Source organism: Polistes canadensis, unplaced genomic scaffold (assembly GCF_001313835.1).
Source record: "Polistes canadensis isolate GaletaPanama2010 unplaced genomic scaffold, ASM131383v1 scaffold_26, whole genome shotgun sequence".
Taxonomy (NCBI): Eukaryota; Metazoa; Arthropoda; class Insecta; order Hymenoptera; family Vespidae; genus Polistes; species Polistes canadensis.
This window is the reverse complement of record NW_014569573.1, coordinates 1112312-1137677: the sequence shown is the minus strand read 5'-3', so window position 1 is coordinate 1137677 and position 25366 is coordinate 1112312. Positions and strand designations below refer to the sequence as shown.

The window sequence follows — 25366 nt, the reverse complement described above, 5'->3', positions numbered from 1 at the left end:
GAGATTGAAAACCACAAAATTGAGTGATTATGGATCAGAAACCATCGTCGTTTTGATTCACCTTCTCCGTTCTTTGTTTAATAGATTATTCGTTAAAAATCTTCGATTGATGTCAAAGCAATGGGTGAAAATAATGGACAAATTTTAAGATGATAAATTCGTTGCAACGAAGATCGAAAGGGAAGCGTTAAATAAATAAGATGTTAACATATAAAGAAGATAAATCGCGAGTATTAATTAGTAACGAGTTAACGATGGTTTCCGTTTACGTAATTAATTAATGATAAATCGACGAAAATTGTAATAGTATACAAACTACAATAACGCGATTGAAAAAGTGGTAAAATAGCGATTGGCTTATTTTCTTTTTTTCTTTCACAATGTGTCATCCCAAATTTCTCTATTTTTCTTTCCTTTTTTTTTTTTTTTCTTTCTCACATAAAATTACATACACACATCATACGTAACTCACGTTTTCTTTTATCCTCTCTTCATTGTCAAGTGTTCTCATTGCACGTCTCCTCTTCTCGTTTATCCTCTCGTCACTCGGTTTGGGTTAATTATTACAAAGATGGTTGTACAATAATATAATATATAGACTCTGTATTAGTTACAATAATATCGTACGCATACGCCCCCGTTTCTAGCGTTGCCGTCTCCTTCGAAGCCTTTTTTCATTTTGCGAAAAAGATTCCATCCTAATTCAAAGAGAAAATCGGTATACAATAGATATATAATCATCTCTCTTTCCCTCTCTCCCACTTTCTCCCTCTCTCTCTCTCTCTCTCTCTCTCTCTCTCTCTCTCTCTCCCCTTTCTTTCTCGATTAATATATCTATGACGGTCGAGTTAGCTCTCGTAAATACAATTTTAATTCTTCTTTCCACTAATCACCTCATTATTTTTATTTTATTTTGTTTTACTTTTTTTTCTCTTCCTTTCTTTCTTTTTTTTTTTATTTTATTTTTTTTTTATCGTTCGTTTAATCATTGCGCCTTTTTTTATTGCTTATTTCTTACGCTAAAAAACAAACCAAAAATACAAGGGAGAGACCTCGGTGCTTTTGCAACGAAAACGCGAAATTTACTTTCCCTCGCGGCCATTCAATTTTTGACCCTATATTTCTCTTGACGAGAAAACATAGAAATGAAATAGGTTCGCGATCGCATCGCATCGCATCGCATCGAGGTCGAATCGAAAGGATATCAGAGAAAAAGAGTTGAGAAGAGATTCGTAACGCGCGAATTAGAGATGTAAGAATAAATTCTTCTCTATTCTTTGTCTATACATCGTTTTATTTCTCTCTCTCTCTCTCTCTCTCTCTCTCTCTCTCTCTCTCTCTCTCTCTCTCTCTTCTTATTTTAGGCGAACTGGTATTGGAAAGAAAAAAAAATAGTCGATCACAGTTATATACGACGATATTTAAATGTGCAGCGAAGTATAAAATTTTTCACATTTTCTTCCCTCCTTACCACATCACTTTGGTACTTTTCTACTTTTCGCTGTTGTCTCTTTTTCTTTTTCTTTCTCCCTGTCCCCTCGAGCCGTTCGTATCTCTTCTCTCTCATTCTCTCTCTCTCTCTCTCATTCTCTCTCTCTCACTCGCACTCTCACTCTTTCTCACTCTCACTCTTCCTCTCTTTCTCTTTCTATTTTTCTATCTTCCTTTCACTCCCCTCTTTCATTCTGTTAGTCGCATAAAATAGTCATTTTCCTATATGTATAAATCGAGTTGGTTGTATTGCGTTGAATCACTTGTTCTCCCATAGTCCTTGATTTAATATTCTCTTTATACAGGCATAAATTTGAAAATTATCCTTGGCGTACGAGCATTCGCCGGTTATGTTTCGTTCGTCATTCGTTCGATCGTCGTTCAATCGCGTCGTTGGGCGATTTACTCTTGAATTCGTTTCCACCACCACCAGCAGCAATATATGTACATATATAGGACACACATAACGCAGAAACATACACACGACACGAAAGGTCGCGGAATTTGATTTCGTGCCGATATATGCTCTCTCGATTCTCCATCGGTTTTGGCGGGGTCTTCTTTTGACATCCTTTTTACTATAGGCAACCCATGGATGGATAAATATATTTCCTGATATACATATATACATATATATTTTCATTTGATATATATACACATATATGTATGTATGTATATACATATAATTATAAATTAAAGACGCCTATGTCGCCTGAAGTGGGTTTCTATATAAAAGATGGAGAAGTTTGGGCGAGCACTGTGATTTCAGGAGGGAAACGTTTGCAGAGTAAATTGCCCGGCGTCGTCTCTACCTTTATCAAGGATAGTCTCTCTCTCTCTCTCTCTCTTTCTTTCTCTCTCTCTCTCTCTTTGTCTGTCTCTGTCTCTACGTAGTTCCTACCTTAGAAGATAACGAGCCCGCCTCGTCGCTTGGCTTACTAGCTAGAACGAGATTACCGCGCTTATATTTCGTTTCACGATCGGTCCCTCATTCGCTTTCGCTTTCTCTCTCTCTCTCTCTCTCTCCTTTTATTGCCCTTTTCTTTATTTTCTTTTCTTTTCTTTTCTCTTTCCTCGCGTAATCCCTCGTGGCCAAAAAAGAAAGAAAGAAAGGAAGAAAGAAAGAAACGAAACGAAACGAAACGAACGATCAACCGATCCTTGCCTCGCTTTGATATGGTCCGATCACGATAAGCCGTTTGTTCGTTCCTTCATCGAGGATTTGAATTATCTAGCACGCGCGCGCGTTTACTACGAGAGCTACATGTGTACACAACGGTGTCGGTAAAAAAAGCTACTGGCCGTATGCGCGACAAGTGTCGAGAAACGAAGGAAAGCACGTGTTTCTTTTTTTTTCTTTTTTCACTTTTACATATATGGTCCGCTCTCTTTTTATTTTTATTTTTCATTCTTATTCTTGCTCTTGTTCTTGTTCTTGTTCCTTGCTCTTGCTCTTATTCTCTCGTCAATCGTTCGTTCGTTTGTTCGTTCGTTCGTTTGACCATAGTCAGGAAAAAGAGTCCGCACGTTCTCCGGGTGCATCCTTATCCTTTCGTTCACGGATCGAAGATCACCGGCTCGCCTCAAAGGGTCGACGGTCGACGATAGTGTGCGAAGTTTGTACCTTCTGGCGGTCGAGCTGATTTTCTCCCCTTTATCTTCTCCTCCACCTCCTCCTCCTCCTCCTTTTCCCTTTACTCCCAAAACGATGATCGTACGAGCACGAATTTCTCCCGACGGAGAATGAGTAAAAGCAAGAGGGTGGGAGTGAGTGAGTGAGTGAGAGAGAGAGAGAGAGAGAGAAGAAGACTTGGCAAGACCTATCGACCGAAGCAGTCAAAGCCAGTGAATCGATTCTTTCTTCCTCTTCTCCGTCCCACGTCTCCTTCCTCTTTCACCAACGGCAGAGCAGCACCCTGTACTTCTTCCTCTTCCTCCTTTTCTTCTTCATTCTCCTCCTCCCATCCTCCATCTTTTTCCATTGGCCTCGACGTTCGAACGATCGTAGCCGTTGCTTCGTGCCAGAGGCGGTCTCTCTCTTTCTTCTTCTTCTTCTTCTTCTTCCTCTGTCTTCTTTTCCTTTTTTTTTTTCACTTCGTCGCTCGGCATCCTCGTCGATAAAACATTTTCCCACGAAGGTCGTTCAACGCTTTTTTCGAAAATAGTCGCTCGTCGTCGTCGTCTTCGTCGTCGTCGTCTTCGTCGTCGTCGTCGTCGTCGCCATCGTCGTCGTCTTCGTCGTCTTCGTCTTCGTCTTTTCGATTAGAATCACCTAAATATTACGACTACCCCCGTCAGCAGGAGTATCGTCAGGTACGTCGCTCGATGCATCTGCCCCTTGTTCTCCTCCATACACTGACCTGCGACAACATCAATCGATACTTTCACTATTATGTACGTTAAATTGTTCGACGAATGAAATCTTGATTAGGTTCGAAATGCTTAAATTAAATGAACATCGTAAACATCTTCGTTTTTTCGAAGAAGATGAAGGATTAGAATCCTTAATGTAGAGAGAGTGACTCGCGCTTACCGGTGCTGGTCGCATTGAAGGCCAACATCGGTGGGGGTGGAGGAATACCTCTTTGACACGCCACCGGGCTGGAAGTCAAACTAACAACCCCACCGCTCTCTTTGTACATGAAACACAATCTTTGGGTGTTCCTGTAGGGCTGCGGCCTGTTGTTATCGTTAGACCACGTTGTTTTGCGCTCAAGTGGGGTTGCGATCACGAACTGAGTACCCTCTGCGTCGATCCACCTTCCATGGCAGGAGTAAGCTTGAAAGCAGAAAAGACGATTGCTTTAGAATAGAGGGACAAGTGTCAAATCATAGAAAGAGGGGTACAGAGAGAGAGAGAGAGAGTACGTTGGGAACTTTTGGGTTAATATAGGGTGACTTTTCGGGGACAGTCGTTACCCTTCGAGCACCATTATCCCTTGATGAAACTTTACCGATTGCAAGGGTTCAACGAGCATAATACAGTGCTTTGGTAAATTAAGAGAGGACCCTACATAATTTTTAAGTACCTTCTCTCTCTCCCCCTCCCCACACTTTCCAAAGTTCTACACCAATTGTGATCGATCCTATTGCAAAAAGGATGCTCATTCCTTCTCTTTTTTTTTTTTTCTTTCTTTCAGTAATCTATTACGTGTATGGAATTAATCGATGAATTATAAATGGATTATTTATTGTCGAATAATAAGTAAGTAAGTAAGTAAGTAATAGTATTTACCGTAAACTGTGTTGTCATTCACGCAATCTCTTTGAAGTTCCATTCTGTCTGCGGTTGAACATCCAACGGTGAGAGTTGTGATCTCAGCGTTGCACTTTGATTCGACCTCTTCTCTTTTCTCCCGGGTTTCGCTCGTAACTTCCTCTTCGGTTACAAGATTTTCGAGGTCTCGTCGCATCCTCGTGAGATCCGTAAAGGACATGCTCTTGTAAGATCGAACGTCTTGGGATGATGATGATGATGATGATCTCTTCTTCGGTGCATTCTTGGTATCAGGGTAATCCCCAAAGTATTCGTCGTCGTCCACTTCTAATATGGCGGACGTTCCCACGTCGTCAATGTTCGGCATCCAGAATTGTTTCATATCAGCAAACCCGGTAAAGTCTTCGGAGTTATCAACTATTTTGGAATTTCTTTTAGTTCTGCTAGAACCGTCAGAATTATTTTCGTCTTTATTAAGTTCGTCCGATATTTTTTCTCGTTTTTTCGCTTTCAAATGCGAACCGTGTTCCCGATGAACTGCGCTCTCTTGTTGTTGTTCCGGAATTAATCTCGAGGAAGATGACGACTCCTGTTGATCTCTGTGACTTCTGTTATTACGATTCGATCTAGCTCGTCTACCCATTCGTTCACGCACGAGATATTCATTGTTCGCTCGTCTCTTCTCAAGCTCGAAATCGATCTTGCTTCGACCACGACGATCCTCGACTATTCGTTCTTGAGCGTGTCTAACCTTTTCACCATCGTGTCTGCTTGTCAGTGACTCTTGATGTTGATTCCTCCGACTTTCGCGAGTGTTCCTCTGATTATGGTTAACTCCGGTTACCGTGAATTTACCCAGATAAGGACACTGACGTAGTTCCGGTGAACTCGCTGAAACAGACAAAGTCCCTTTTTTAATCCTTTCAATCTACAACATGCAAAGATTTTCTTTGTTTCTTTTTCTTTTTTTTTTCAACTATGTAACACGGGTAACGTATGTATGATCAGATTAACTAAATTGGGAGAAATTCTCTTTTCATACTCGGTGTACGAGTAGACGGACGGTCTTTTGTAGAATAAAGAGTACTGACATTTTTTTTTTAACATATAACATTTACAGAGATAAATGGTACGCTTGGGCATGTATATTCCATAGAATATATCTACCGAAGATAAGTTTGCATTAAAAAGCCAGAGAGAATAACAGAGAATAAGAGAGAATACAAGGAAATAAGAAGGAATATTATAGTTAATTCCTTTTGTGATCCTTGGAATGATCTCTCCATCGTCTCAACATTGACGACAACAAAATTATTCGTTGTAGGTATAACGATGAGGACGCGATTTTGAGTTTATTTGGCAAAACATGCGTACACACGTATAATACATATGTAACAGAGAGTTGACGCGATGGGACGTTTAACTCAGATTACATGCAGCTCGTGTCATCAAAGAAAAAGGACGCTCTACCTGAGAGAGGTTAATGCGATAGATGCTACTAATTGCTGACAAATGCGGAAGACATATTGTTGGTCTTAATGGAACCTCGTTAGGTACTAAGAAATACAAAAATGGCCAAGGATTAGGAAAATGGTTGAAGTAAGAGAAGAATGCGAATAGTTATAACGAGGGAGACTCAGGCGTCAGAGAGAGAGAAAGAGAGAAAGAGAAAGAGAGAAGAGAAAGCGTAAATCGGCCGTAGGCAGACACAATGTGAACTCTAACGAGACAAATCTGACGACGCACCCTCCGGTCAAATCATCACCTCATCCTTTTCCTTCCCATTAAGACGGGTTCCTGGGGGCTACTAACTTGGAAAGTTTGCGGTGAAATTTTACATCCGCTATACTCCTCCGTGATATTTCTCAAAGAAAGGGACTGACTATCTACCGTCACACGATTACTATATATATAAACCTTCGTTCACTACTTCGTTCTCCCTTGCCATTGACTGTTACTAGGGATGATAATTTCAAGGATTCCTATCCATCCCATAATACGTAGAATCGTTTGAGCGTGTTATATCTTTCGTTATATATACGTCCCATGTACTTGTCGGGGGGAGGGCCGGGTTGGGTCACGTTTCGGTGAATATTTTTAATGCACCATTCACAATGACAAAGAAAAGATTCGTTTGGTCTATGATCTACTTCGGAAAGACGAATAAAAATTGTATGCTTTGTTACGAAGTAATGCAAAGGATTTTCTTGTTCTCTTCCTCTCTTTTCTTCCTATTGTGATTACGTACCGTGACTTTGTTTCGAAAAGGTCTTTTTAAAATACGCGACTTGTCTTTTCTTTCTCTCTCTCTTTCTCTCTCTCTCTCTCTTTCTCTCTTACCTTTCGTCTTTCGTTTTCTCTACAAATCGTAAATCGATTTGGACGTAGCTTCACGGGACGTGCCCGCAAAAATCTCGTTATTTTTATGGTTAATTAGACACGCATTACGATGGGCCAAAGGCGAGGCCGTGCTCGCCAAAGGAGACTTGATTTTTCCGACTCGTTAGGCGATTGCCAGTAGCACGAAGGTCCTGTCAAAGGGACCGAAGAATGAGGGTGAGTTTCCCGGTGAAGGGAGCCCACCCTTCTTCGATTGGCCCTTCTTTGTGTGCGATTGGTAGGACAAATCGGAGACTCGTCCCTTGAATCGTTAATTATTTTCATCGCGAGAAAATTTTGAATAGCATTATTAGATAGACACTGTGTAAAAGTATCTTTCTTTTTAAATGTAACAAGCAAAATAAAATCGATGTATTATACCGTTATTCTTGAAATCCACCGTCATCTATGCAAGTTAATTCTCAAATCTCTCTTATATATATAATCAAACTGATTAAATTTGTAATTTATTTAATTTCTATAGCAATGTATTTATTTTCACATTTTTTTCATCCTTCAATACACTATATTTATCTATGAATTTCAAGAAAAAAATGTAATAAGCGTAACGGTGTACGATTTTTACGATCAACTCTCTGTATAGATATATTAATCAATTGATTATTTTCCAGATGATAATACGAGTTACAGTTTTATCGCGTCTGAAATAGTATTTTTTTTTTTACGCATATTCAATATATTATTTATTCATTATTTTGAATAATATTAATTTTATTGTAAAGAAAAACGCTTGAGATTATTCTCATAGATATTTCGTGTAAATGATGAAATCATTGAAACACGCATGCTTGGCGCTCGTATATGTGTTTACGTAGTCATGTATAGAACGAGCTTGAGAAAGAAAAATAAAATGGTTGCCCCTGCACATTTTTGTCTCATTTACGCACGAAAAGAGTAACTCCTTTTTGTAGATTGTACATTTTATATTTCGGACACTTTTTCTTTGGAAAAGATATACGCATACATATCTACGAATACATAAACACGAGTTGCACATAAAATGCGCAATTATTTTGCTCGCGAGTGTCGATATTGTCGTACGGTTGGTCTGCGACATTTTACTTTTGCTTCTTTGTTCGGGTCATCCGGAAATAACGTCTCGATTCTCGTCAGAGCGATAAATTTTCAACGGAAATAACTTTTGGCACGGAGACCGAGAGAGAGAGAGAGAGAGAGAGAGAGAGAGAGAGAGAGGTTTGTTGTTGGGGTGTTCGTTCGTTCGTTCGTTCATTCGGTCGTACGTCGAAACAGGAACACGTACGTTTCACCAAAAGCAATGGCGAGAAGTGAATTTTTATTTTTAATTATTTTTCTTCTAGATAGATGATTTTGATGGGTTTTTAAAAAGGGTCGAGAAACGTTGGTAAATTAGAGCGTAGGTCAGAAAGATTTTTCATCCTCTTGCTGGACTCTCAAATTCGATAGAAATGCGTATATGCGCGCGTGTTAAAACAAATGAATTAAGAAAATAATTATTCAACAAGAATAAAATAGTAGGATATCCTATCTCCCCAAGTACGCTTTCACAATTTCCAATCCAATGAAAATAATTCAATATAAATTTTCTAATAATTTCATGAATGATGAAATGTGATATTAATGTGATAGTAATCTTTCTAAAAGCATTGACAGAATGCAATTGGAGTATTTTCCTTCGCTACATATATTACGATCGATAATTAGTCAGAGATTTGAGTATATATCGGTAAAATTTGGTAATTTATAGTTCTCGTCAAAGAGAATCGCGGTTGGTCTTGATTAACGATCTACACCACAGGAAAATACAAACGAGAGATAGAGATAGAAAATGCTTGTCTATCTATAAGCGACGATGACAACTCGCGTAATTAAGCCTATAACGGATTGTTTATTATTGGCCGGACAATGTCCAACCCTGTTTTCGGCAAATATAGTTATCTATTTAATTTTCTACCGCGAATATCGACCCATTAGCTATAGTTCGATGTGTCGTGTACCGCCGCGTGGTCCAGGAGCTAACAACTTCGAAAACGTAATCGGTTAATTAGTATGCGTTACTATTTGATTAGCTTTCTCTTCCTTTCTCCCTCGATCCCCCCCCTTCCATCCAGCTCTCTTTCTCTCTTCCCTTTCCTCTCTTTTTCTCTCCCAATTCGAATATTTTTGAATACATAATCAATTGTTATTCCACCGATAATTCGCTATGTATGTTCATCGTACTCGTATCTACTTTGGGATTATTCGCATAACGTATGATCTAATTTATTTTGATAAATTAAAATGATAATTATGTTTTCCAATGATAACGATAAATACTATATAGAATATTCATTCTTTATATTACTGTGGAACCTCCAATATCTCTTTTACTATTCACATGTTCGAAACACTGTCTATAAAACGTTGTTGCTTGTGTCATCAGTTATATGCATTAGTGTAAGACAAAAACAGCTATGTATGATTCGAAAATTAAGTGATATCGGGTAAATGAAGTTTTTAGCATTCCTGAAGTTATGACCATATATTTTGAAACATTCTATACGTATATAAATGTAAACGTGATAATAATAAAAAGAAATATATAGGAACTCTCGTTTAGAAGCCTCAACGGGGTTTAAAAGTGGAAGTGAGTAATGGATAGCGTGGGATTATCGGGGACGTTATCAGAGGGTCAGGAGAGAGGGTGGCGAGAGGGTGGCGAAAGGAGGGTCTCGACAAGGCGAGCCGAGTCTAAAGGCCACGGAGTCAGGTGACCCGTGTCAAGTTCAAAGACGCGAACGTTCTAACCCTACCAACGTTTAATCCACCTACGCGAGAAGATACCAAGGAAACTGCTCTCCATGATCGATCGTCTATGAAACTCCGAGTTTTTATAACCTTTACATGGATTACATAATTTTTTATTTCACTTCCATTAAACTTTTCCCATTAAAAACAAATAAATCGACTTATGTTCGTGCATAATATGTATTAGGTCCTTGGATAATTTCTATCCTATTTTACATTTTTTTTTTTATTAAATCATCAGAATTTTCCCAAAAGACATTTATTTCATTTATTATATATATTATTCTAAAAAAATCTTCTCAGAGATTATAGATCAGAAAATAATATGATAGAAATTATTCAAGGAAAAAACCATACGATTCCATTGAAAACAAAACAATTGATGATTCTTTATATTATGATGTCACAGACTATGGTTTTGAGTTTCATGCAAAAGTCAAGTATCGTTTGCGGGATGGCAAATTGATCGATAAAAAAAAAAAACTTTGTCTCGGACTATAAATTAAAAAGTGTTCTGGTATTGAATATATAGAGTTAGTTCTTCTTTCAAGTAGTAAAAGACAGATGAGTCGAGGGAAAAGGCAGGTAGTAGTGGGTACCTCGCGTGTTCGCGAACGAAGAAAGAAAGAGAGAGAGAGAGGAGAGACGAGAGACTTTGCTTTTAACGAACTCTGTTCGCTCGGTTTCCTCGCAATCCATTGGGAACTCGAATCAATCATTTTCAAAAGGATCAAGAGGGTGAGAAGACACGCGCAAAAAAAAAAACAAAATAGATAGAAAGAAAGAACAAGTGAATTAGAGAGAGAGAGAGAGAGAGGGAGAGAAAGGATCGAGCTTTCCGTATCCCCTTTGGAGAACGAACGGTTGTTCCAAGGGACTAACGGAGATGGTTCGGTCAAAATGCTAAAACTTGTACATTAACGAATGCATTAAATATGAGAGGATGGTGAAAGGAGTTTTGGTGACAAGAAGGACGACGATAGCGAAGAAAGGAAAAAAGAGAGAACTATCGGACGAGCGAGACGCATAATATTACCACGAGTCTCCAACGACTGCATTATGGATTACGGATTATGGATTATGGATTATGGTTCGACGCGACGCGGCACAATCGTGTTATGAAGTCCGAATCGTAGCCCTTTTTTTTTCTATTTTTTTTTTTTTGTCCTTCTTCCCCTTTCGTGTTTTTTCTTTTTAATCTTACAACCAAACGAATATTCTCTCTCGAAACGCGTTTAACGTTTTCTCCTCACGCCCATAGCAGATACGAATTATCTTCGTCTTCCTTTCGTCGGCATGTATAATGAAATGTTCCGTAGAGACGCGAAAACGTACAATTTAATGAGATTTAAACGTGAAAAACGAGGGGTCCTTTGCATATTTACGTAACGTCGCGAAAGCCCGTATATCCGTGGCTCTTCTCCTTCTTCCTTTATCCCTTCCCCCCCTCCTACCTCACTCCCACTCCCACCCCCTATGCTCCTCCTTTTCTTTCCTTCAATCCGTAGTTTAATATCTCACGAAAGATGAAAGTCGAGCGTCGTTTTTTGCAAAAACTATCGTTCCCTCTCTCTCTTTCTTTCTATTTCTCTTGATCTCTATTCTTTTCTATCTTTCATCTTTTCTTTCTTTTCTTTCTTTTTGTCTTTTATCCTTCGAGACTCGTCCCTTGTCCTTTTGTAACAATCTTTTCTTCTCCCCCCTTTTCATTTTTTTTTTTTCGATTCATTTCTTTATTTTCCTCGCCGTTCTTATAGTACGTAATAAACATTTGGAAATTTTCCATCCTCGGGAATGACGTATGAAAATATGAAAATTTGTTTTATGTACAGATCGGTAATAATCGCTTATAATATTGTCTTATTTTATAATTAAGAGTATGTTTCTTTTTTTTTTGTTTTGAAAAAGTTTTATAGGAGGAAGAAGGAAAGAAGGAAAGATGGAAAGAAGGAATAAGAAATTTAATTTAGTTCTGGTATTCATTCCATGGTCTAGGGTAAATAAATGAAGCATATTGCGAGACCAGATAGTATTTGAAGCCCTTTTATAAACATAATTTACTCGGTGTACTCACTACTCGCGATGTTTTGCGGTACAGGAATCCAAGAGAATATAATTGGCAAAGTTCGAAGCACGCTACTATGGTTTACTATAATAGTTTTACAAAATTATACTTTGGCCGGTGGAAAATCAGAGTCGAACAACGAATAAAGCGATTATCGTTGTATATAATTATAAATCGGTTACGTGAGAAGCTTTTAAAGATACGCCGTAGTATTCGTGTAAAATCGATAAACAGAGTATTATATAAGTATATTGTAACTATGGTTATTATAATTTACAATGTTATCGAACTATAATTAAACTCTTAATCAGAGACAATTTATTTGTTATAAATAAAAAAAAGATTTAAAAAGATAAAAAAGGAAAAAACAAATGGAAAAAATTTGCGATCATTCAATCCGTCGTCGTCGAAACGAAAACACTCGCGTTTTTCGGTATTTCACGGTAGGATCGCGGAAGTAACGAACGCAAAATGGCACGAAGAAAGGAAGGAAGGAAAGAGGGAAGGAAAAAACCAACTGGGGGAGGGGAGGGGGAAAAAAAATCTCAGTCGGAGCAACGAGCCAAAAATGATCACGCGACGCTTCGCTCTATGGAAAATCAATTCCCCGAAGGTAGAGGTATGCGCAAAAATGACGTGGCCAACGAGATGAAATTTTTGGCACGTGCATTTTTGCTTCATTGAACCATTCTTCCGCTTTTTGTTCGTTTCTGTCCGTTTTCCTCTTTCACGGGCGACGGTTCGTTATGCGCGTTGGTTTCCTGCCGTAGAGAAAGATCTTGCCTCTCTCTATTCGATTCGTTTTATATCAGTAGTTGCCTTTTCCCTAAATTCGACTCTCTCCGCAGTCGAACGGAAAAATATTAATCCGCATATTTGTACGCGCGCGTAGCAGAGGTACCGTAGAATACCGAGAATCTATTTCTTTCTGTCCTGCGTGAAACAATTCTTTTTTTTTCGAAGTCTTTCCTACCATTTTTTATTGAAAGTATTCGAATAAACGAATGAAAGGGACGGAGAGAGTTCATCAGCCATGGGGAATCAACTAAGAGCTTGTTAATTTTCTAACATGATTTTACATTCCCAAACGAGTCGCTCTTTCTTTCGCGTAATTAATATATCCCAATTCTAAAAGCGAAATCGGATGAAAAGATCGGGAGAAATGGTAGAAAATAATAAAAAATGCAAAGCATTTTAATACCTTCGAGAGAGAGAGAGAGAGAGAGAGAGAGAGAGAGAGAGAGAGAGAGAGAGACAGAAAGAGAGAATGTGTATGTGTGTGTGTGTGTGTATGGATAACGGATTGCAATGAATTGGGCTTTTGCTCGAGGGGACGAGAGAAAGGATATTTATTAGGAAGAATATATTAACGGCTTATACTTAAACTGGCGTTAACAAACGACAAATATAATTCATGCATTACTCGATTAATTTCAATGGAAATCGCTTTTCTATTTTTAGTATTACCCCAAGCTGCTAATTTGCCAAATATATGCATGATTTAATACGAACTCGGGGACAAATCTTCAATTCCTTCAACGTGACATTTATGTTTTTTTTCCTAATAGGAAGATCCGTTAATGCAAGAGATTATTATGCATTGAATAAATAATAAGCTTATTTTATTATTATTTATATTATTCAATATTAAGATTTTTTTTTTTCGTTTCTTAAATGTTGAACGATTTTAATGAAAATGTTCGTGCTTTCGTTGAAAAATTCGAGCTTACTTTTTACATTTTTCAAGATATTTAACCGTGATGAGAGTTACACTCTTTCTTTCTCTTCCTCTCTCTCTCTCTCTCTTTCTCTATCATAGACATTTCTATTCGTTGTAGGTGGAGATCGAGCCGAATTGGATGGTCGAATGGGGTGTGTAAACCGTGAGGGAGATATCGGATGGACGGTGAATGTTTTTAGTAGAGTTAGTATATTCGGCCGCTTATATAATCAATATACAGGGTTGAGAAGGAGTAGAAAAAGGAAAAGCAAGAGAAAGACGAACAGAAAGAGAGAGAGAGAGAGAGAGAGAAAGTGGAAGGTCGAAGAACGGTGAAATGTCAAGGTCTATTGGAAAGGATTGGAAGTAATAGAAGAACGTGAGAAAGCAAAGTGAATGTTTGGTAAAGCAAAGAGTAAAAAAAGAAGAAATAGTGGAAGATAAACGAGTGATTCAGAGGAACGAGAAAAATGTGGATGGGAGTAAAGATTTGTTTCCTTGAAAAGAAAACACGCGAAGATCAAGGGGGAGGGAGAGAGAGAGAATGATTATCGAAGAAGAAAAATCACGAAGGTGAAGAAGGAGGAGGAGGAGGAGGAGGAGTGTGAGAAGGAAAAGAAAAAAAGGAAAGCGGGATAGGAAAGAAAAGAGAGAAGAGAGAGAAATCGAGAAGTAATCGGATGAGAGGGAAGAAAGAAAAGCACGAAGGGTGGAAATGGTTGGATAGAAAGCTAATACTAGCAAGCAGTCTTTGCTTGCTTGCTTGCTTGCTTGCTCCATGAAATGCGTTAGACGAAGAAAGCTAACTGCAAAAAGCGAAACTGCAAGATGTGCAACTGCAATCTCAGTTAGGCGCCGCAGGGACTGCCAGCGACGTCAGCAGAAGGTTTCGCTTTTTCTTCGTGGATTCGCTTTTCTGCCGATCCTTCGAAAGGGCTTACACTCTTTCTTTCCTCTTCTTCTTTCACTATTTCCTTCCCCCACTTTTCCCTATTCACAACATCTTTCAAGAATTACGAATGCTCGATAGTGCATTGTCGAGTTTCGAAATCGGTCTCGCATTGCAAATCAATTTATATTTGTATTATATTATTGCCATTTCCGAGTACACTTCGAGTTCGATTATCGAAATATGGGAAAAGTATCGATGCCCCGCGTCTTCTACTCAAATAATAATCTATTTTCGAAAAAGAAATATCGCTAAATTCGAATTTGATCTCGTTTGTACGCATTGTGTGTTGTCCTTGTTGATAACTATATATAGTATTCTATGCAAGAAAATTGGCAATTTGCTTGCAAATTCGGTACACGACGTCCGGTCGGCGACGGGCCCGCAGGCACATAGAAAATTTCATGGATTTTCTCGACGAAAACGAGACTCGTACTAGCAGCCCCAAGGATGGACGAATACGGCCACAATTTTTGCCATTGGCTGACTACGTACGCGGGAACGGAAAGAAAGAAAGAAACGAAAGAAAGGAAAGAGAGGAAAGTGTGAAAATTGTAGAGAGGGAGAGAGAGTGTCCGCAACAAAGTTACCTTCTTCTTCTTCTTCTTCTTCTTCTACTTCTTCTATTTCGCGCATTTGATTGAAGTTTCGCTTGCAAAATTTCCTTTTCTCCTTGTGACTCGCCGCCCGAGGACATCGCCTTATATCCCTTAGAGAGATACTCCCTTCTTCTTAATGCTACCCCAGTTGACCACAAAGAGAAAGAAAGAAAGAAAGAGAGAGAGAGAGAGAGAGAGAGAGAGAGAGAGGGAGAGAGAGAGAGAGAGAGAGAACGAAAAAGTAAAGTACTACTAACTTTTTGTACTTTTCTTTTCTTTTTCGCTACGTTAGAATGGTACTTCAGAAAAGAAATTTCTTTTTATTACGACTAGAAAAAAAAAAAAAAAAAGAAAAAGAAAAATGGACATTCTCGTGATGAACTGCGAAATGAAAATGTTTGCTTATATACTTGCACGTACTATCAACTATTATTGCATACAATCGATGTTCACTAAAAGAATTTTTCATTGAAACAGACATTTCGTATCAGACATATTTAGGTATTCGAGATATAAAGGTTTGTCCATTTTGTATGGTTTCTCAAAGTCCCATATGGCGAAACAACAAGGTACCTACATGGAAACGGTTGAATTATTCTCAAGAGATGTAAAGCGTGTAAACCACCACCATAACGCGTCAGCCAGTTTCTATTTATAAAGGTACGGAACGACCTCTCGGCTAGCTTATTCCATTGAAATCCTGCTTACGGGATTATTCTGAAGGGCTAACGCGAAAGTCGATAATTATAATAGTATACGTTTTTGGATACTAGATGTAGTCTAATAGAGTTGTTAGTGGTAGTCAGATTGCTACAAATAGGATTGTTACTATAGCTAATAGTAAGTTATTAATTAGACGCTCTATTAATGTCAGAACAAGCCGAATTAGAGTTTACACGTGCTGAGGAAAAGGAGGTGTTAAGGGAAAGAAGAGTTTATGGATAGGGCTGGCTATCTTATGTATCTTTTTCATCCTTCGTTAAATGATTCATCTTATTTTGCTTACCATAGTTAAATACAAGAAGCCTACTCTAAGTAATTAAATTTCAATCTTTACCGAGAGAGAAAAATAATAAAATATTTCACAGCTTATAATATATATGTATATACAATACGTGTGTGTGTGTTTTCAGAGCATCTCAAATCTTATTTGCTATTTAATCCGACGTTTTCGTTCAATGTAGTATTTGCGTGTGTAGACGACCAACGTGCACACAAAGGGAGACCCTCTTCACCTTTTGTTAAATTAGCTAAGGGACGAGATGTCGTTCGCGAATGCTAGACTCGGAAAAAGGATAGAAGGGATAGCTTGGACACGATAATTGTTTTTCTTTAATTTATCCTAGACTCTTAGCGTCGACAGAATCGGTCAACTATGTTGGTCACGTTTCTCATGTCCAACCCCGAGAAACCATCCAGTTTCTTTTTCTTTCTTTTCTATTTTTCTATTTGTGTCTTTTCGTATATATGCACTACACCCATTCTTGTACTCTACTGATTCCATCTACCTTCCTTGATTTTCTTTCTTTCGAAATGAAAGATAAAGGTTGATAAATAGATAAATGAATAGATTGATATAAACACATTTACCTAGTCTCACTTTTCTATCGATCGAAAAATCGCCAATGATTTAATAGCAAAGGTTTTTAATCGAAAGAATAGATTGTCAATTTGTTTAGATGTGATTGTTTCGTTCCTAATATAAGTATCCTATTAAGTATCCTTACTACGGACATTCGCCATTATTGCAAATATTTTGTATAAATAAATCGTTCTTTTTAATTAATAGTGAAATATCGTTTGAGGTGAGTTAAAAAAGAGAAGAGTATATGGGAAAAGAAAATGAATATAAAATCCTTCCACAAAGTTTTTCCGTTCGAGTCTTTTTCCGAACGAATATATTATATGAAAAGATAAGAGAAAAAAAGTATACGTGTGGGAGATAGAGATAGAGATAGAGAGAGAGTGTTCGAGTTCATGAGATGTAACTTTGTTCGGAGCATAGTCGATGTCTGAATCGTATGGTTCCTTTCTCTGACGTCGACATCATGGTACGTCATGTTATTTCCGGTTGCCGATCGCCAGAGGCATTTCTCTCCGACGTTGTATGTCCGTTTCTACTTGGACGCGCAACCTCGTCCTTAGATTACCTATACATCCAATCGAATCGGTTTTCTCTAATATAATGCATATTCCTAAACCTATTTAAATGTTGTTATAGAACACAAAACAAAATAATAATAATATTATAATAAATATACATTTTGTTAATTATACATATTTGTCAAAATATAATCAATTGGAAAATGACTGACAGTCTATCGATAAATGTAATATGCATAAATTGTAATACCGAAGAATTTTGAAAAATTTTTACTTTTTCATCGTAACATGATTTTCCTCCCCTCCCCTAAGTAAACAAAATAAAAGAAATAACTTTAGTTATAAAAATAAATGATAGAGGAATCACGTTGTACGCGGTGCACAGTGTTCTATCCTTTTTCGTCGCGAAAATGAAAAAATAAAGGAACAGAAATCCAGAAGAAGATGGACGATGTGAATCGAAAAGACGTTGAATGGTAATATATTCAAAGTAGAAATAGTATTAAGAATTTCTGGGGTATATGTGTATTATTAGAAAAGAAAAATAATAAATGTTTCAAGCTCTCTGCCCGAGTACTGTTCGATATCGACTTTTGCATTTCCCGTTGCGATTTCACGACCCGACAAACCACAATCGGATTAACGCTGGAAACTCTCATGGATACGCGAATATTATAATGAAAGCTTACGGTGAAAGAACCATTGGAAACAAATCGTATCTAGTGGCATCGTTCGTTCGATGGGACGGACAAAGGGAATCGTTTTCGTAGTCAGTGTACCTGTGTACATGTCTATTTGTCTGTTTGCGTATACGTATACGTGTGAGTGTGTATTCAAATCATCGTGTTTCATCATTGTGGTATTTAATTATTCGAGAGCCGTTTTGCTAATGCCTCGTTCACCGATAAGACCATATTGCACGTGAAAAGCCGCTTAAAAATAATTCTACATAATATATATTACTGGCAAATATTTCTGCGCCCGCCAAACGTCCAATAATTTTGTAACGACTGCGCGATCCATTACCGAGCATCGTCGATAATTAAATTTTAATCTTCCTACCTACTCTTCTTCAATGTCTATACCTTTCAAGAGTTTATTTTCCTGCGAATACGCAACGGCATACTTTCATTTTCGATATTACCTATATACTCAAGAAACTCAGAACTACAATCGTAATAAAGATAGTAACGATACATTGTAAATAAATGACCACCCTTCATTTCCGTAATTTATCATTAAACAAATGTTGTTTTGTTTATTACCGAGTTGTTGCCTCTGTTAATCTCTCTTTCTAAAAGAATATGTCCTAAATATTGTGCGTATAATTAGAGTATAGTGTGTTAAAGAGAATACATTTTAAAAAATGAAAGTATAATTAGGAAGTTTATAAATTACGATAAAATAATATTATATATTTTACTTTACGCGATTCTCTCCGAGCTCTGAATTCATACAAATTGAATATAATTAATATGAATTTCATTGTGTCAATATACATGTTACGAAAAGTACTCGCATCAAAAAAATAAAGCTAAGGCTAAAATTGATAGGATGAAAAGTTGAAAATTTGCTGGAATATTTTCGATAACAAACGAAAAGAAATGATTCGTCTCTTCGCTCGTTTCACATTTTTTTCGCATCGGACAAAACCTTGAGAAAAGGAAGAGAGTAGGAGATATATTTTACGATTGGAACTTTTCGAGTAAGGTCGTAGGTCAACTTTGAGCTAAGCTTTCGTCGTCCTCGTCCTCGTCCTCGTCCTCGTCGTTCTAGTCTTCGTCTCGAGTCTCGCGAATGAGATGGTTGAACGGATGAAAGGAGTCGTCGTCGAATGAAAGGGTTGCTATCTCGAAAGAGGGAGAGGATGAGGACGAGGACGAGGACGAGGACGAGGAGGAACGAATCGTGCGAGACGGGGAGTGAGAAGGGAGGAAGGGGATGGCATAAGTGACAAGTTGAGGGATTGCCGCGCCTACGAGCGTGCATTGTACGCAATCGTCCTTCGTGAATACCTCGAGGCCCTTACTCCACCTACGATTTTCACCATTTTCGACTACATACATATATATGTATAATACATATGTACATGTAACTCGTACGTAAAAGAAGCACACGTCCCTCGTAGTAGTAGACGAAATTTCTCAACTGTAAAGTCCTTTTTCCTGGGAAAATAATTCTGAGAAAAGGGTTGCTATTCGATTTCAATGTGATTTCGAGCTTATCGAGAATATCCGTGATCGATTTTCTCACGATTTCTACGTAATATTATAAATTTGATATATTATATCTATATTTTTGTATGTCTTCCTTTGATTGTAAATACGTTTAAAATATGAGAATCTGTTTTTTTTTTTTTTTGCAGAAACTCAGTAAATGAATATAAATTAAAAATTATTATTCGCTTAAAGTATAAAATATTAATAAGAAATAACGAGAGAAACTTTTGGGACGATCTAATACGAAAGATAAGTAATCAATGTAGATTATAAAAAAGAAAAGTTTAAAACAAATGAGAATATCATGCATAACGAGTAAATTCGAGTGAATAATTGTATAAAAAACAAAAAAAAAAGCAATGCATTTCAAGCATAGGTAGACGCAAAAGGAAAAGTCCAAGCGTAAAATATAATCCTCGCAATATTTCTCGATAGTAGAAAAATATCGATGAATAGAAAATTAAATTGACGATCGAGCATGAGTCCTCCGAGAGACTACGGTCGATTACTTTGGAAAGGTTACGAGTTTTATTTCGAGCTGAAGGGGTAGAAACTTTGATTATCGTTAAAGGTGAAAGAAGTAAAAAGATAGAAAAGAAAAGAAAATGAAAATGAAAATGAAAAAGTAAAAGAAAAATGCGTCTCTTTCTTTCAGTAGTTATATTATCTAGCCGTTATCTACTTTTTCCTATCGTTCTTTCAGCGTATAACAGTGGCACACGTGCGCTATCTTTTTTAGGTTCTGGTGATACGTCCTGAAATGCGAAAGCGACGTCGTTTGTACGTTTTTCAAAATGCCAGACCGCGGATTCGATTAGGGAAGCCTTGTCGACCTGGCCCCTTTCGGGAATTGCGGGGCTTGACAGTGGCAGTGCACTGCACTGCACTGCACTGCACTGCGATCGCGGTTCCACCACGCAGTAAAACAATGACGAATGTGTCCTGTCGCACCCAATACGGATCCCCGTCGGAGTTGGAGTTGGAGTTGGCGTCGGAGTCGGAGTCGGCGACGAAGAGATAGAGACAACAGGGCGAGGGACAATGGAGGGACAGAATGAAACTGCGAAAGGGGTTGCACGGTACCCTCTCTACGATTCGACGAGATGTCGCTGTGGTATTATCGAGCGGATTTCCTCTACGCGTTATTTTACACAGAAAGACAGCCTAGTCGAATTTCGAAATTATCTCAGAACGATAAGAGACAAAATTATTATATCAATATAATCAAATAGTCTCCTTTATTATTTATTTTAATATTATTTGCAACACAATCACTTCTCAAATGCAAAAACATCATATTAAATAATAATAATACAATTTTTCCATATAATCTTGAATGAAATATTTAACAATCGAAATGGGGATCTGCGAACGAAAATTATGTTAAAAATATTCAGCTAAAGTTTTATTTTTCTAATCAAATTCTATAAAACTACCGTTGTCTCGATAATTTTGCCAGCATAACGAGATCATTATGGTTTACGATTACACACTCACGAATTATCCTAAATAAACCAATTTTATAGAAGAAGTTTAGAGAGTATTCGTGTTTTGTAAAACCACATCTCGAAAAGTATAGTACGAATTTCTAACTGGAATTTGCATCGTTCGTGGTATTGCGTTGCATATACTCGTGGATACTCGTTGCACATACTAGAGAACATATTAAAAGAATAAATAAAAAACATCTGTTCTTTATCTCTTGCATTTACAAGTTCTTTTACTTTGGTCGAAAAAAAGAAAGAAATTTCTTTTTTTTTTTTTTTAATGTAATATCAGACTTAAAAATAAAATAAGATAAAGAAGTTAAACTACAACCTTATTTGCTTGTGTTATCGTTAGATAGTGTAAGACAGATATATATATGTACACGTACATGAACGATGCACTAATGCGGTAGAGATTTATGCATGATCAAATGGATTTTGGACACGTATCGCGGTACATGGTTTGCGGTTTGCTTCCTATTCCGTTGGAGAACATTGGAGAATATTGTCACCTGTATTTCGAAATTAAGATTCCGCATATCAACTAACGATAATGGATTTGTTATCAAACTTATGTATTTTTATATAGAAATGATTTCAATTTACTCGCGTTTGCAACAACATTACGCAAAACGTATAATATTTGGAGTTTATTAGTTTTTATCTCGAATATTTAATATTACAGAGTGAAAGAGAGAGAAACAGAGTTGCAGTTATCTTTACAAGTATCATTGGATTCTAAAATTTGTAGTAAATATCTATTACATCACCGTGCAACTGTTGTGTAGTATTATGTATATACGTATCCATGTATGTACGTTTGTACGTATATACGTATGTACTTGGAAACAATAGCAAACTGCGAGCGAACAAGGTTCCACGACATGTTCGTAGTAGTTGTGTGAGGCGAGGAAATAAGAGAAAGAGAAAAACGTCGTTTGAAATTCCGCGCCATATGCTCAATGGCTCTTCTATTACATCTCTTTACTCTCCTTGTTCTTTTTCTAGCCTTCTCTTTCCTACATCGAGCGTCTCTTAACTCTTTCTCTTTCTCTCTCTCTCTCTCTCTTACCTACCCACGGTCAATACTCTTTTACCTTGCAGCTACGGGGAAATTCAAATTTACGCACCGACTGCCTCCGCTGTGTTTTTCGAACTTATGAAAAATGAGTCTAGTCGAGGGTCCGTACCACCCCCTTTAGATCACTCCTTCTGCATTACTCTATTCTTTGCACTCTCGCGACTCTCTCTTTCTCTTTCTCCCTATTTCTTGCTTTCTGAGCTTCACCTTTTTGGCTCTTATACTTTCTCCTCTTCGTTTTATAACTCACCGATAGTTTTCCTTTATTTTTCCTTAGGAACTTTTCAAGCTCGTGGCTAAAATTTCAAATGACCTTTCCTACGACAGATCGATTTCAATACGGTAAGATGTAATTTTGTATAAAAAGTATAATAGATATATTGTGAAAATAACGATGTTGCGGGTGAAATGTTTAGGAAACATTGATTAAGAAATTAAATAATAAATATGATAGGTAGGAAAATGTTAAGGTTTTTTTTATTATTAATTAACTTCGCATGCCTTTTATTAGAGATAGAAGGACAGAAGAGATAAAAGGGAAAAGAACATAAAGCGAAAAAACTTGGTTCATCATTTTGTTCCCCCGAGTGGATCGAGTTACTACTACTCGCGTTGGGAACTACTATCACTCGCTATGGTGGTTCACATTTTCTGGTAAGAACGTGAACTGTGGGTTTATACGTATCGTGTCTCAGGAGGTTATGCGACATAATTTACAGTGTCGAGCTAGTCCGAACGTGTAAAAAGCGTAAGCGAAAGCTAGGCTGAAACAGGTTCGAGTGGATACGGCTATGATCTTGATTTTCGAGATACACCCCTAGTTTAAATTATTACCTACCTATCTTCTGGGGATTATATTCTAACGAGTAGGTGGTAGCCACGGAAATCACTGCTTTTGATATACATCTACTAATCTACGTTTCCGTGTAATTTTTTGTACTCTTACCGAAATAATATCCAACTAAAATGAACTTTCACGAATTATATATATATATATATACGAATATCTAGATGAAATGACGACATTAACATATTGTATCGGTTACTCGATCCTCTAAACTTTAGGAGAACGTTTATCTCGTTGACTCGATTATACGAAGAATAAATAACACTCAGAGAATTTAATGAAAGTGATTCGACTCAATTCCGAGTTCTTTAGTTCCTTCTTCTTCCTCTTCTTTTTTTTTTCTTTCTTTCTTTCTTTCCTTATTTCTTTCTTTCTACCGATTCAATAGGGAAGGTTTCTTTCAGTTCGGGTAAAACTTCCACGACCGTGGCTATTACCGTCCGAGATTAGAAGCTTCTTTTTCTTCTTCTTCTTCTTCGTCTTTTTCCACTTTTCTTTTTTTCTATCTGCTTCCATTTTCCTACCTTTCTCAACTACATACTCGACTCTTGTTCTTCTTTTACTTCAGGTCGAAAACACGAGAGAAGGATGGACTCGCCAAGTCTTTTGAAAACATGCGCGAGAGAGAGTGAGAAGGGGCGAGGGGGCGAGGGGGCGGGGGGAGGAGGGAGAGAGGATTCTCCGTTTGGCTCGACGTTTACGATCGTTTCGAGTTTGAACGAGGCTAATCGTGCAGCAGGAAACGAGTCTCATTCTCGAGATCTTGGACACCCATTTCTAAAGAAAAAGAAAATAAAGCGTGTCGTAGTTTTTTCTTTCTTTTTTGTTTTTCTTTTTTGTTTTTTTTTTCAAAAACTTTCATCTCGATAGTCTTCGTTGCGCACGAAAGGATTCACAAAAAAAAGTCCTTTTAATTTTATCCTTGGGGTATTCTATATCTTTGTTTTCTTTTGTCTTTGCATTTTACAAATAAATATTTTACATTGTATTCGTATAATCAGTTTCAAACCAAAAATAGAGTGTAAAATGATTGATTAATAATAATTGATTAATAATAATTATTATCGTAATGAAAAAAGTTGATTGAAACGGTAACAACGAGATGGATTTTGAAATTCGTAAAGAGAACAATTTCGTGGTTTCACGGGTTACATTTCTTTTTATTTTTTTTTTTATTTGTAATATACGCACGCATTACAAAATATGTTTCGCGTTTGCCGTTTGCCGTCTGCTCGTTGACGCTGGCTGGCTGGCTGGGTGCTGTTACCATCGTGGAGAGAGAAAAAAAAAAAAAAAGGACGGACGCGCGCGCAAACGCAGCCTTCGAAAATTTACGAGCGTCATTATTAAACGCGAGCCAAGGATGGTCCACGGGTGGTGCGGTCCCTTTTTTAAAAACGGTAGCTTTAGATATTAATTCCTTCCTCAGGCTACTAGACCTCTTATACTTTTTCTCGTTCAGTGCGCGCGTTTCAGCTGTGCACCGTTGCTACCATAAGGCCGATGCTGGAATCAAAATTATTTGTCTTCCACAAATTCCTTTGCTTACCCTTCCTTATTCTCTCCCTCTCTCTCTCTCTCTGTCTCTTTCTTTCTCTTTCTTTCTTTTTCTTACTATTTTTCTTTCCCTTTCTCTTTCGTTCTCTCTCTTTCTCTCCCTTTTTACTAAATTGACGACGTTGACCGTAGCATTCTTAATATCGATGAAATATATCGAATATTTTGTCGTCTATTCAATTTTCCACTCCTTCTTGTAAGGGCAATATCGAGCGGTGCAATTTCAATCGATAGCAGTGTATCCGAGCGTGCGTCATATGTGCACATAACATGCACCTATGGGTGTATGTTATACGTATGCATGCACACGTACATACGTATGTATCGGTTCATCGATAAATGGATACATTCCAGTTCTCGATCTATTTGAAAATAGTAAAAAACATACACGCGTAAATGCCCGGGATATTCGCAGACCGTTGACGGATAAAACACACAAGCATTTTCATCCTGGAAGTTTTTAGATTGCATTTTTTATGGAACGTTATAGGGAAGGGGGGATAGGGGAGGGGAGGGGAGGGAGTATCACGTTTGCCATAAACATATGTACGTAGTACACCGCTCGTATTTTATTGATCAAACTCCACGATCGTTCGGTACATATTTTTCGAAAATATTAACAAAGTCTTATACCCATTCTTTTGGAATCTTTCGGGTTCTTCGTTATTTGCAATATACAAAGAGGATAATGAAACGCTTTGTTTCGGCTACGCCATGGAGGATAAAATAGACGAAAATAATTCTACTCGTTGTTCTACCCAATGTAATGTGCATATATATATATATAGATATATATGTATATGTATACGTAGATACTTATGTACGATCACGATCACGATCAGTGGATTATTTTCAAATACACACA

The 25366-nt window shown here is 37.5% G+C and overlaps 1 protein-coding gene across 5 annotated transcripts in view; it reads right to left on the bottom strand.

Annotated features, from left to right (window-relative positions):
• Positions 1 to 414: 414 nt before the first annotated feature.
• LOC106783822 overlaps positions 415 to 25366 on the bottom strand; it is a 221227-nt gene continuing 196275 nt past the window's right edge. For all 5 annotated transcript variants that reach the window (XM_014742718.1, XM_014742716.1, XM_014742720.1 and 2 more), the window contains 3 exons: positions 4727 to 5599; positions 4025 to 4270; positions 415 to 3851 (listed from right to left, as the gene is read on the bottom strand). In XM_014742718.1, coding sequence (XP_014598204.1) covers positions 3760 to 3851; positions 4025 to 4270; positions 4727 to 5599 — 1211 coding nt within the window. In that variant the 3' untranslated portion in view covers positions 415 to 3759. The remainder of the gene's footprint in view (positions 3852 to 4024; positions 4271 to 4726; positions 5600 to 25366) is intronic.